The 14,605-nt window shown below is 42.3% G+C and overlaps 1 protein-coding gene across 1 annotated transcript in view; it reads left to right on the plus strand.

The window, feature by feature from the left end:
• Window positions 1–14,605, plus strand: part of LOC126291492 (odorant receptor 22c-like) — a 115,639-nt gene that overhangs the window by 43,069 nt on the left and 57,965 nt on the right. The window contains exon 3 of the mRNA XM_049985000.1: window positions 11,555–12,428. Within this exon, the coding sequence (XP_049840957.1) occupies window positions 11,555–12,428 (874 nt within the window). The remainder of the gene's footprint in view (window positions 1–11,554; window positions 12,429–14,605) is intronic.

The raw sequence follows: 14,605 nt of genomic DNA on the forward strand, positions 1-14,605 counted from the left end.
CCCAGCGTAAAAATACAAATAATATTTACAAAACAAACCAATTATACATCGACGTAAATGCATAAATAGTAAAACAATTACAATATATAAAGACACAGAAATGTCATATCTTCAGGTAACAAATAAAGGAAAAAAATTGTAATACAATAGATGGAAATAGGAGGATACGCATTTCCGGCGTTACACTCTCTGAACTAATGTTCGCAGTGCAGCGAATTTGTCTCCCTGTGAAAATCGCCCTTTGCCGATTTCACCCAGAGCATAGCTGCGCTTCCCTGACAAATCCATTCCTGCATCTAACACTTGGTATGATCAGTCTTCTCGATGTGCTCCCCTCCCCCACACCATGACACACACGATAGTCTCTTCACATAACACACTAGTCCAGTGCCAGCATTAACTACGCTTTAAATTATTGTCTATCCATAACTCATTAGGATCTAATTCACAGTGAGTCAAAAAGGACTTTACAACTTTGGAATGTCTTTTATCTTTAGCCATCAGACTTCTGACTGGTGTGATGCGGCCCACCACGAATTCCTCTCCTGTGCCAACCTCTTCATCTCAGAGTAGCACTTGCAACCTACTTCCTCAATTATTTGCTGGATGTACTCCAATCTCTGCCTTCCTCTACAGTTTTTGCTCTCTACAACTCCCTCTAGTCATTCTGTGTCCTATTATCCTGTCCCTTATCCATGTCAATGTTTTCCTCATATTCCTTTGCTCCCTGATTCTGTGCAGAACCTCCTTATTTCTTACCTTATCAGTCCACCTAATTTACAACGTTTGTCTGTAGCACCTATAAAATGACTTTTATCTTAATGATATGAATATTTATACGTATATGTGTTTGGAGAGAGAGAGAGATTGATTTTTGATTGAGATTTTTACTTTAAGTAATAACTGGTAACTGATTTTTGGTTGCTGCCTCCTTGAAAGATCAGCTTCTGCACCAGTTAGTGGCCGGCCGAGGTGGCCGAGCGGTTCTATGCGCTTCAGTCCGGAATCGCGCTGCTGCTGCGGTAGTAGGTTCGAATCCTGCCTCAGGCACGGATGTGTGTGATGTCCTTAGGTTAGTTAGGTTCAAGTAGTTCTAAGTTCTAGGGGACTCATGACCTATGATGTTAAGTCCCATAGTGCTCAGAGCCATTTGAACCAGTTAGTGATGTATTATAATTTGGAGGAAGTTATTGTTCTTTAAGGTTTAAGATACGACTTTGTTAGTTACTTGGCTGTATTGCGGATAGCTTTGAGCCCAAGTTTTCGTAGCTTTTCATATCTAAGGGATCACTGTTGTAAGTAAATAAGATCAAACAGCAATCTGCTTTTCGTGAGAAAAGGAGATTGCTTAGCACACAAATTTCCTTCAAACTACACGTCCTGCTGCATCAGAATTGGCCAGTGGAGTTCAGCTCCATACTATTATGCAAGAACATAATCCATTTACTGCAATTAAGAAATTATGAGAGGTTGTTACGTATTGAATGAAACCTATAGAGAATGGATTTCCTTTCCTGTATATTAGTGAACTTTGTACACTTACACTTTCTGTCGATTGATAGCCGGCGACGACAATGAAGTTCACCTCATTTTCCAAAAGCATGATTTTTTATTCTTCCCTGCCAGAAAATTTGTATACATAAATGTTTGGCAACTATTACGCATCCTTTACTCGGTTTTATCATTGAAACGGCAATTCTCATTAAATGTAACACTACGTTCTGAGCGACGGCCTAGCAACACGTCCTCTTTCCACAAGATACAGATCAACAGTCCTCTTTTTTTTAATAAATCAATTCTTTTTTTAGAGTCCATACTCAAAGATTCACAACTACTATTGTTGCCGGGATTGCGCGCTAAAGAGTTTGTTGCTGTCCAGCTGCGCTTCACTTCACTTCCAGATGTTTTTGTATCAAATTAACTTTTACTGTAGTGCATACATTACTGAACTTCACAGAATAAAATCAGGCACAAATTAGTTAAAAAACGGCCAGTGAGGCTCACATAACATTACACACCACATCTCAAATGCTTCGATTCTCTTCTGTTACTGTTTTCCCACAGTCCATGTTTCGCTACCATACAATTCCGTGCTCCAAACGTACATTCCCACAAATTTCTTCCTCAAATTAAGGCCCATGTTTGACTCTAGCAGACTTCTTTTGGCCAGGAATGCCCTTTTTGCTAGCACTAGTCTGCTTTTGATGTCCTCCTTGCTCCATCTCTAATGAGTTATTTTGCTGCCTAGGTAGCAGAATTCCTTAACTTCATCTATTTCCAAACTATCATTCTTGATGTTAAGTTTCTCGCTGTTCCAATTTTTGCTAATTCTCATTACTTTCGTCTTTCTTCGATTTACTCTCAATCCACATTCTGTACTCATTAGACTGTTAATTCAGTTTAGCAGATTCTGTAGTTCTTCTCGTTTTTCATTTCGGATAGCAATGTCATCAGCAAATCGCATCACTGATATCCTTCCACCTTGAATTTTAATTGCACTCCTGAATCTTTCTTTTATTTCCATCATTGCTTGTTCGATGTACAGATTGAACTGTAGGGGCGAAAGACTACATACCTGTCTTACACCCTTTTCAACCCTAGCACTAAGTTCTTGGTCGTCCGTTCTTATTACTCTCTCTTGGCTCCTGTACATATTGTATATTACCCGCCTCTCCCTATAGCTTAACCGTATTTTTCTCAGATTTTCGAACTTCTTGCACCATTTTGCATTGTCGAACGCTTTTCCGAGGTCAACAAATCCTATGAACGTGCCTCGATTTTGCCTGAGTCTTGCTTCCATTATCAACCACAAAATCAGAATTGCCTCTCGTGTCTTTACCTTTCCTAAAACGAAACTTCGCCATCTAACACATCCTCAATTTTCTTTTGCATTATTCGGTATATTATTCTTGTCAGCAACTTGGACGCATCAGCTGTTAAGTTGATTGTGCCATAATTCTCTCACTTGTCAGCTCTTGCAGTCTTCCGAATTGTGTAGATGTTATTTTTCCGAAAGTCAGATGGTATGTCACTAGACCATACATTCTACACACCAACGTGAATAGTGTTTTTGTTCCCACTTCCACCAATGATTTTAGAAATTATGATGGAATGTTATCTATCACTTTTGCTTTTAATTCTGATTCTAATATTGGATCCCCTATCTCTTCTAAATCGACTGATGTTTCTTCTTATATCACATGAGACAAATCTTCCCCCTCATAGAGGCCTTCCATGTTTTCTTTCCATCTGTCTCCCCTCTGTTCTGCATTTAACAGAAAATTCCCGTTGCACACTTAATGTTACCGCCTTTGCTTCTTATTTCACCGAAGGTTGTTTTGACTTTCCTATATGCTGGGTCAGTCATTCCGACAAACATTTCTTCTCCGACTTCCTCACATTTTTCATACAGCCATTTCGTCTTAGCTACCCTGCACATCCTGATAATTTCATTCCTAAGCGGCTTTTATTTCTGTATTCCTGAATGTCCCTGAGCGATTTTGTAATTTCTTGTTCCATCGATCACCTGAAGTATTCCTTCTGTCACCCAAGACTTCTTCTCAGTTGCCCTTTTTAGAGATGTCCATTCCTCTTCAACTGTGCTACCTACAGAGCTATTCATTATTGCTGTATGTGTAGCCTTAGAGAACTTCAAGCATGTCTCGTCATTCCTTAGTACTTCCGTATCCCACTTCTTTGCGTTTTGATTCTTCCTGACTCATCGCTTGAACTTCAGCCTACTCTTCATCACTACTGCATTGGGATCTGAGTCTATATCTGCTCCTGGCTTCGCCTTACAATCCAGTATCTAATATCGGAATCTTTGTCTGACCATGATGTAATCATCCTGCCTTTTCCAAGCATACTCCCCCATCCTATGATACTAGAACAGAGTATTCGTTATTACTAGCTGAAATTTTTAATAGAACTCAAGTAGTATTTCTTCTCTCTCATTCCTTGCCCCCAGCTCATACTCTCCTGTAACCTTTTCTTCTACCCCTTACCGTGCAACTGCATTCCAGTCATTTTATTTCCGTTTATGGACTGAATTGACCTTTCAATATCTTCATTTAATTTCTCTACCTCTTCATCTTCAGCTTGCGACGTCGGCATGTGTACCTTAGCATTCCAGTCATTTTATTTCCGTTTATGGACTGAATTGACCTTTCAATATCTTCACTTACTTTCTCCATCTTCAGCTTGCGACATCGGCATGTGTACCTTAACTATATTTAACGGTGCTGGTTTGCTGCCGATTCTGAAAAGAACAAGCCTATCACTGAACTGTTCACAGTGACACACCCTCTGCCCTACCTTCCTATTCATAACGAATTCTACTCCCGTTCTGGTGCTGTTGATATTACCTGATTGTCATCTGACCAGAAATCCTTGTGTTCTTTCCGTTTCACTTCACTGACCCCTACTGTATATAGATTTGGAACATTATACCAACTTACAGAATCGGTAGATGCGTCATTCTGTAGCGAAGAACCTCAAGTTTGTTTCGTATAGTGAATCAGTAATCCATCTCGACACCAGTATTACCAGCGTTGTGTACAGTTAAAATGACTACATTCACTGGTATTGTGTATCTCGATATGCTTGAAAGCTTTTTAATTCCATAGATCGATGTAGATTACCGAGATAGGATAATTTGCTACCAGCTGGACGATGGACCATCTTATTTTGTCACGGAAGTTCGAGGTTCTCTCGATAATAGCTTCACTGATATCCTTTCACCTTGAATTTTAATTTCACTCCTGAACCTTTCTTTTATTTCCATCATTGTTTCTTCGATGTACAGATTGAACTGTAGGGGCGAAAGACTACATCCCTGTAGGGCCCACTGCATAGCCATCACGTTCTCCAGACTTGACACCAGCGGATTTCATTCTCTGGGATTTCGTTAAAGAAAGTGTGACGTTCCTACCCTACCAAACAATTTAGCCGACCTGAAAACTCAAATCTACGCTACCGTTGCACAACTAAGTCCGATTTTATGCAGTGTGGGAAGATGGTTACCGGTAGGGTGTATGCCGCATTGCAAATAGTAATAACATTGGAAAAAAATTACATTTGATGCTTTTATGTGATACTTGAGGTTGTCTGCTACTAAAAGATACATTTACCAATTCTGAAAGTTATCTCATTAATTTCCTACATCACTTCAAAGTTGTAGAGTCCTTCTTGACTCACCTTGTATCTCTCTGTCAGCTTCCCCAATATTCTTCGTCTGCATAACGAAACGACATCACCAGTGCTCCATGTCTGCACGGTATAACAAAACATTACTTTTGTTTCCGACCTTTTTTCACAAGAAACCCATGGATATCCATACTTTTCTGAGAGACAATGCTCCACTTCCAGTCTATTTTGTTGCGCAGAACTGAATTGTACCGACTCGGTACAATCATCCTAGCTGAGTAAAATTCTGCTATCGTGTCCGGAGTTACACGTTGGTTTCTATCGTCGAGGATTACTTTAGCCCCCATGTTCTTTCCTTAAGTTAAAAGAGATATAAAGATTTACAAGGAAATGTGCTCTACACTGCATTCAGTCGTTAGCATGCCGGACTGTACTTTAACATAAATGTGTTTCTAAACAATACAAAAACCAGCAGTGTTCCTATACGAAGCAATGCCGCAGTAATGAAATGTACAATATAAAGTAATTGAGACAGAAGAGTAGGCTCGTTCATAGTCATCTTCAGCAAAATATCTAGAATGAAAATACAGCTTCTCTTGCCAGGCGTTTTCGGCGATTCGCCAGGATGGTTCTCGGAAAACTTTTTAAATCTCCCAATGATACGCCTACTTTGTCAAGTATATGTAGCAGCTCTCAAGGAAATTTATGGACGTGGTGGAGTAACTTTTTCCGCTCGCTTTGCGTTTCGCAGCGTTCAGTTACACACAATACAGTTTTGCGAGCTTCTCTACCTAATACTGCTCTACTTCTAGGAACCGGCCTACCAGGCGACTTCCAAGATGAGCTAGGGACTATCTCATCATTCATTTCGATAACGTATCGCCCACTAAAACAATGATCACTGTGAAGTGCGGAACAATAACAAAGTAGACGACAGTGGCACGGTCAGCTACCTAATATTGCCTCACAGCCTTACATTACTGTACTATGTTCGTCATAAGAATAAACGTGATGTAAACATTACGCCATGTATTCTTCTGTATTTGCTTGAATGTCATTGGGTTTCGTTTCACGTGATGCGGAAGCCAAGCTGTCAGAATTACGATCGTAAGTATACGTTTACTGCTTTGTTACGCCGGCCTTGTGACCGAGCGGTTCTAGGCGCTTGAGTGCGGAACCGTGGTGCTGCTACGGTCGCAGGTTCGAATCCTGCCTCGGGCGTGGATGTGTGTGATGTCGTTAGGTTAGTTAGGTTTAAGTAGTTCTAAGTTCTAGGGGACTGATGACCTCAGATTTTAACTCCCATAGTGCTCAGAGCCATTTTACAGATCAACTAGCGACAATATGGGACAATAGCTTTACTGGAGCATTTCAACTCGACGGTACTGACCAGCTAGCGGTCCAACTAACCTACAATGATGTGACAAATCGCTGTTCAGACTTAAAAAGAGATGAGCAGAGAAATAACATAGCTTCGAATGTCATTAATTTTGAAAGATAATGAAATAACATTATGCAAAACTGCAGCTCTACTGTACACTTCTTTAGTGACCTAACACAGTACTCTAATTACAAATAAGAGTGATGAAAATACCTAACTTAAAATCCCCCTCACCCCCTGGTTGCTCCTCTCTCGTCCTCACCCCCTGCCATGCCTTCACTGTTGTGTCCCCCCTACCCTCCATCTCTACACCCTTCATCTCCTTTCCCACTGTGGCTTCCATCAACTCCCTCCTATCAACTCTGATCCTCAACCCCCCTCCTTTCCTCCATCCTTTTCCCTGGGCTCCCTCTTCCCCACCCCCTTCCATTGTGTTTTCTTCCCACCTAACTTCTCCCTACCTCCGTTCTCCCTGCGCCCCCCATGAGTCCTTTTGTATTCCCCTCCTGTGCCTTCCCCACTCCCTGTCGTGTCTGCCCAGCACACCCTACCCCTCTTATGGGTCCTCATCCTCCATCGGCTCGTTTCCCCCCTCCCCCCCCATTCGTTTTTCCTCTCCTTCCCCCACTTTTATTTTCCCATCATCTGTCCAGTTTCCAACCACCTGCTCTCGGCTGTGGTATGCCATATTAGCCAATTTTTTAGTGCAGTGTTCAAGTGAATGTTCAGTGTTGTTCGTGTTTCCAAAGTGATGCGAACAGAAACAATGCTGTCGCTGGGTGTGAATTTTATGTCTTTTGCGAACATAAACCAGATTGTCGCAATGTTTTTTAATTGTGTATTATTTTACCTGTCTGCTTCATATGTATTTTATTAGCATCATCATCCCTTTGTTCTATGCTTTAAGTTCCACGATTTTTTCGCCATGTTACCATTTAAGTCTCCGATTTTATCGCCTGTTTTTATTATTTATTAACTTCGTCTGTTTAACACAAAGTCTGTAGGCTGAAGAGCGGCATACTAAGCTGCTGCCAACCCGCCCCCTTTGGGGGTAATCGAAACTCAGTAAAGAATAAAAAGAAACTAACTTAAACATGGGGTAGGTTTTCTGAGTGAGCTGTGTGTGATGCAAAAGCATACTGCAGGCATTTCACCGTAGAAAACTGAAGCAATTGAAGGTATTGTCTCTGGTAGTCTCTTAGCTCCTGCCTTATCGGAGAAATTAATTTCATTCCTGGAACTGTAATCTACTGTGTTGATAACGAGCTGATCAACAACAGAATCCACGAAGCCAACCAAGCGCCGCATTTACTCCCTCTTCTTTCATGACGTGCCGTCCTATATGCCTCCAGTGTTCGGCAGTGAGACGTGAAAAAGCTGAGCGCGTTAGTTCCAATACGTCTGGCAGCTTGACCGTCTTGTTGAAATCCTTTAACTCAGCTCCACATCAGTCCTGCTGGGTTCATATTGTAGTGGTACAGTGGCAAATGTATAAATGTACCATGTGGGTGGTGTGTTCGATGCTGTGAAAAGGTTTATCCTGTTTCTACGTCACTGACCACTACGGTTCGTGTGAGAGTAGTCTGTGGTATGAAACAATGGACATAGTCCAAATAAAGAGAATTTGCTTTTTCATTTTTACCCTAATGAATTAAACTGTTACATTTTCTCAATTTAATAACCTTTATTAAAAATCTTTTATAAAATGTCGATAATTAAAAATTTATATATGAAATGAAAACAGAAATTTAGCGTGCAATATGCAATTAGGAACAATAAGAGGCCCATTATTCATTAAAAAATGATGAATTTTACAACTAGGAGCTGTAGGTATTTCGATTGAACGAAAAAAAGGATGGACACGGCGAGCCTTGAACCAGCGCCCCATAAACTGCTCTTACGCTACCAAGTCCGTTATACAACGAATGTGTATTTGTATCCCAACTGTATCAAATACAGTCCCAGGGAAAACTTCATTATGAAAAACATTAAAAACAACATATATCTCGGCATTTTATCCGTGTTACACACGAGTGTTTTACTGCGGAGCAGAAAGCAGCGTCAGGCAGTTCCGTAGTGCGTATTAACAGCGCCACAATCAGAGCATAACAGTACTGAGACTGTGACAGTCCACGATTTTTGAAATGAAAACTACATAGCTAAAGCGCGATTAAGGATAATATTACTGGATGTTAGTACATTAGAATATCTTTAAGATACATTTAACGCAACTTAGTAATAAGATATCTACTACATAATTAAGGCTTGTTTCCAAGAGTACAACACCAGTGTACGTGTGCTACGGCTTCTGACCAATTATCACGTTTGTGTTTGTTTACATGAAATTTATTCTTATGACAAACATTGTATAGAGTGCCAAAGGTGCATCTTTTAATGAAGCCTGACGTTTAGTGAGGTAAGATGGCGGCGTCATGACGTTTGCACTATAGTTTTCGTAAGAATACTCAAATAAATAAAAACACTTGTTATAAACGACAAATAGCACATTCTGCTTATAAGAGTAAAGTTGAGCAAAACTGGTTAAAAGCACACATTAAGCTACGTCTGTTAATACTAGATTTATTAAACCCCTTAAAAGATACAGAAACTACTTAAACATTTCTAATATTTCAGATGGTAGAAGCTATAATGTAATTATATAGGCTCATGTACACTACAAAAGCAAAAATGCGTGAAAACTTTGTTTTGAAAATCAGCCTTATGCAAACACAATTAGTTTATTTTTATATTTCCCCAGATATGTTTCAACACCAATGTGTCACCTTCTGTGGATTAAACTTTTATTTCTGTAAAGTACAGTATCACATTTGTAATAATTTAACTGCTGTAGGCCTAAGAAATACAATATTTGCATTGTGCTTCGTTTTGCTTGCACACTCACCTTAAAATTACATCGCTAATTGAACTGTATTATTATACATAGATTTTAGTGCTACTTTTCGACTTTTTTTTGACTGCTTTTCATCTGCCATGAAAACGACGAAAACGAGCACTAAAATCGATGTATAATAATACAGTTCAATTAACGATGCAATTTTAAGGTGAGTGTTCAAACAAAACGAAGCAAATTGCAAATACTGTATTTCTTAGGCCTACAGCAGTTAAGTTATCACAAATGTGATGTTGTACTTTACAGAAATAAAAATTTAACCCACAGAAAATGACACATTGCTGTCGAAACATGTCTGGGGAAATATAAAAGTAAACTAATTGTGTTTGCATAAGGCTGATTCTCAAAACAACCCAGTTTTTAAATCGAAAACACGGAATAACGAAAAGAGGAGCTTCAGACCTTAGTAAAATGAGTACAACAAAAATATGTAAGATGTCTCTAGTTATGGTTGCATAGACATATGTTCCTTTCCTTGTATTTACAATTACAGCCAAACACGACCCATTGCACGTATTGACCATTATGTCAAAAACTCTAAAGATAACGTAGTTTCATCGGTTCATCCTCATTTTTTCGACTGATGTATCAGTAAATAAACATCGCTCGCCGCCATAGAGCGATTCTAAACCGCTGGCTTCAATGACACCAATGATACTGCATACGCTATTGCATGTCTGTGTATCGGCTGCAGCCAAATAACAAATGACTGTAGACCGAACCCTTCAGACGTCTACCGACTTCTACCGAGTCGTGATTAAGGAGCGCTCTGTCAACTAAAAATTAACATTATAACTATTAGCAATAAGCATTTGAAGCAAAACTTCTGTTAAGAATCAAGTTATATTTCAGCTACTCGGAACTCAAAAGTTATAACGATTAATTTTGCCGCGAAATAGTGAAGACAGAAAAAACAATCGAATGACGCAAATTTGGTTAGTAAACAAAGAACACTTCGGTTGAAATGGACGAATATCAGTTATTTTTATCTAAACGGTAACATGATTGGAACAGCAAACGGAGAAAAATGGTAACAAACTACTAAACAGTGCAAAGAGAAGGGTACTTTAAACACGTAATTTGCCATATGAAGTTCCTTCAGATGTAAAGTGAATGAGTAACGCTTTCGAACGTTTCCATGTGTTTCCTATCTTCAACAGAGAATCTGTAAGTTAAATATATTATGGGTACTGTATAACTGTTTTGCAGGAGTAAACTTACCGCTTATCGAAATTATTTCCTCGATCTTTCACGAACAGAAATTAATCTTTATTTCTAAGTTCTGCCTCCTGACCACCATTGGTGTGGATTGAAGACTCGGATTATATTTATATCAAAAGCTTTTTGAATTCCTTGTACCCCTTTTTTGAAATCCGACTTGAAGCGGGTTTGTTAAATAATAATTAGGGTGAAGCAAGGAAAGAACGGGAGTAATCGGTGTGTGACATTTCGAAGCTTAGCATTTTGAAGTTCTGAGACTCTTATTCTATCATTCAAAATTTTCTTCTTCTTCTCGACACTTTTTCCTTGTTCTCGATATTACTTAGGCACATAAACTGCACTTAATTTCCGCCTTAACGTCAACAAGGACGCCACAAAGGCGGACTTTTGAGCTGATACTATTATTACGCAAGGTCCGCTACGGCGCGTATCCACAACAAAGCCGAGGCGAAAATTTCAAACATTCACAACGCTGCAATGCGACAGAGAGCTCACAGAAGTCCGTAACGCGCCTGTTTTGTAATTAAGAAAATACTTAAGTTTCCACTGGTGTCTTTCCTGTGATCACGACAAGCCTTTCTGTAGCCCTGGTTTAAATTTCCCTGCCTCGCACAGGGTTACGCGGTTTGGAAGGGAAAAGATAGAGTGTCTCATCTAAGTGACATTGCTAGGTACGGGCCTGTTGCAATATTTAATCGTCCCCTCGCCTGTGATGAGCTACAACCGGCATGCTCTTGACGTCACGAAAGGCGGTTGGCATCGGTAATATCGAAAGTAATTAGAAGTCGCATCCCCTGTTACGGCGTCCTATATAATTGGATCTATGACCACGTCGATGCACTGAAGGTGTCCGGAGTGCCTGAGTTGAGTCTGCGTTCATCCCACCACTTGCGCAGAGACTGCATCTGGAAGAAGCCGGGTTTCAGCGATGGAAAAGCGGAAAGGTAGGAGTCGGCAACTGAAGGATACGGGCAGTGCAGTCACGGAGGACCTCACTTGGGACGAAGTGAACTGCTCCGTTCTCGGCACCAACATTCGCCTCTTGTACTACATGGGCCTGTGGCCGCTGGGGAGTTCCCGGGCTTATCACGCTTACACGGCGTTCAGCCTCAGCTTCAGCGCAGCCGCCATATTGATGAAGGTCGTCGGGGCGTGTTACAACCTGAGCGACATCGACCAGGTGACGGGGGCGCTCAGCACCATCCTCCCAATGAGCGGCGGACTCGCCAACGGGCTGTTCCTCATGAGGCGGCGGCCCGCCATCTGCAGGATGGTGCGCTCCATCGACCGCCTGGTGGACCAACAGCGCCGGTACTTCGAGCGCGACGAGCGGATGGCGGCCGTCGTGGGTGGCGCCCAGAGGAAGACCCTGCTGGTGACGCTCGCGGTCTCGGGCTACCTGTTCGCGATCGCCGGCTACTGGATCTTCATCGCCTTCCTCGAGCCCCCCAGCAAGAGGGTCATGCCGTTCGTCCAACTGCCCTGGATGGCCAATTCGGGGCTCGGCCTATTCTGGTTCACGTTCGCCCTACAGCTCTACACGGCTCCCTTCTGCAGCTACTCCACCCTCTTCGTGGAGTTCTTCTACCTCGCAGTCATGCTGCACCTTTCCGCCCAGTTCAGGGTCCTCGGCAGCCGCTTTGCGAGCCTAGGACGGTCCCCAGCACCCAAAGCTAAAGCTGGGACCGAATCGGATCTGGCGACAGCGGACTCCAATGCGGTGTACGATGAACTGCGTCTGTGTGTCGAAACGCATCAGGAACTCCTCAGGTAAACACGATAAATGAATTGCACTCGAACCTGCAGTAACAAATAGTGACACAAAGTAGAACTCAAAGAAAACGATGTAATGTGCTAAGAACAATAGAAGATCACCCTCAGACATAATAAACTAGGGAACAATTCCTGACAATAAGTTTGTAATTACTGTACTGCACAAAAACGTACACTAGTGGCCACTAAAATTGCTACACCACGGAGATGATGTGCTACAGACGCGAAATTTAACCGACAGGAAGAAGATGCTGTCATATGTAAATGATTAGCTTTTCAGAGCATTCACACGAGGTTGGCGCCGGTGGCGACATCTAAAACGTGCTGACATGAGGAAAGTTTCCAACCAAAAAATGGTGTAAATGGCTCTGAGTACTGTGGGACTTATCATCTTAGGTCATCAGTCCCCTAGAACTTAGAACTACTTAAACCTAACTAACTTAAGGGCATCACACATTACATGTTCGAGGCAGGATTCGAACCTACGGCGGAAGCAGTAACGCGGTTCCAGACTGCAGTGCCTAGAACCGCACGTCCACCGCGGCCGACGATGTCCAACCGATTTCTCATACACAAACAGCAGTTGACCAGCGTTGCCTGGTGAAACGTTGTCGTGATGCTTCGTGTAACGAGGAGAAATGCGTACCATCACGTTTTCGACTTTGATAAAGGTCGGATTGTAGCACATCGCCATTGCGGTTTATCGTATCGCGACATTGCTGCTCCTGTTGGTCGAGATCCAATGACTGTTAGCAGAACGTGGAATCGGTGGGTTCAGGAGGGTAACACGGAACGCCGTGCTGGATACCAACGGCCTCGTATCACTAGCTGCCGAGATGACTGGCATCTTATCCACACTGCCGTTACAGGCATCTTATCCACATGGCTGTAACGGATCGTGCAGCCACGTCTCGATCCTGCAGTCAACGGATGGGGACGTTTGCAAGACAACTACCATCTGCACGAACAGTTCGACGACGTTTGCAGCAGCATGGACTATCAGCTCGGAGACCACGGCTCCGGTTACCCTTGACGCTGCATCACAGACAGGAGCGCCTGCGATGGTGTACTCAACGACGAACCTGGGTACACGAGTGGCAAAACGTAATTGTTTCGGCCGGAGTCGCTGTGCGGTTCTAGGCGCTACAGTCTGGAACTGACCGACCGCTACGGTCGCAGGTTCGAATCCTGCCTCGGGCATGGATGTGTGTGATGTCCTTAGGTTAGTTAGGTTTAATTAGTTCTACGTTCTAGGGGACTTATGACCTCATAAGTTAAGTTGCATAGTGCACCATTTACGGATGAATCCAGGTTCACTTTACAGCATCATGATGGTCGCATCCATGATTGGCGACATCGCAGTGAACGCACATTGGAAGCTGCCGGCGAGATGGCAGGGAGTACCACTGGTTACACGTCTCGGTCACTTTTTGTTCGCATTCCCGGCACTTTGAACAATGGACGTTACATTTCAGATGTGTTACCACCTGTGGCTCTACCCTTCATTCGATCCCTGCGAAACCCCACATTTCATCAGCATAATGCACGACTGCATGTTGCAGGTCCTGTACGGGCCTTGCTGGATACAGAAAATGTTGGAATACTGCCCTGGCCAGCACATTCTCCAGATCTCTCACCAAATGAAAACGTCTGGTCAATGGTGGCCGAGCAACTGGCTTGTCACAATACGCCAGTCAGTACTGTTGATGAACTGTGGTATCGTGTTGAAGCTGCATGGGCAGCTGTACCTGTTCACGCCATCCCAGCTCTGTTTGACTAATTTCCCAGGCATATCAAGACCGTTATTACGGACAGAGGTGGTTGATCTGGGTACTGATTTCTCAGGATGCATGCACCCACATTGCATGAAAATGTAATTACATGTCAGTTCTAGTATAACATATTTGTCCAATGAATACCCATTTATCATTTGCATTTTTTCTTGATGTAGCAATTTTAATGGGCAGTAGTGTAGTTGACGTCAAGGTGTAACGTAGCCGATAAATGAAGTTTTTGTAACTATGAACAGATCAGCTGTCCTATTTGCTCGTGGGTGTACGTTTATAAAACAAAGTGAGTCAAAAAGGACTTTACAGGTCTGGAAAGAGTAGAAATTTATTTAGGTAACTTGCAGACGCGGTATATGTGTCATTTTGTAGCCGGCCGCGGTGGTC

The sequence above is a fragment of the Schistocerca gregaria genome, chromosome 9, assembly GCF_023897955.1.
Source record: "Schistocerca gregaria isolate iqSchGreg1 chromosome 9, iqSchGreg1.2, whole genome shotgun sequence".
Classification (NCBI taxonomy): domain Eukaryota; kingdom Metazoa; phylum Arthropoda; class Insecta; order Orthoptera; family Acrididae; genus Schistocerca; species Schistocerca gregaria.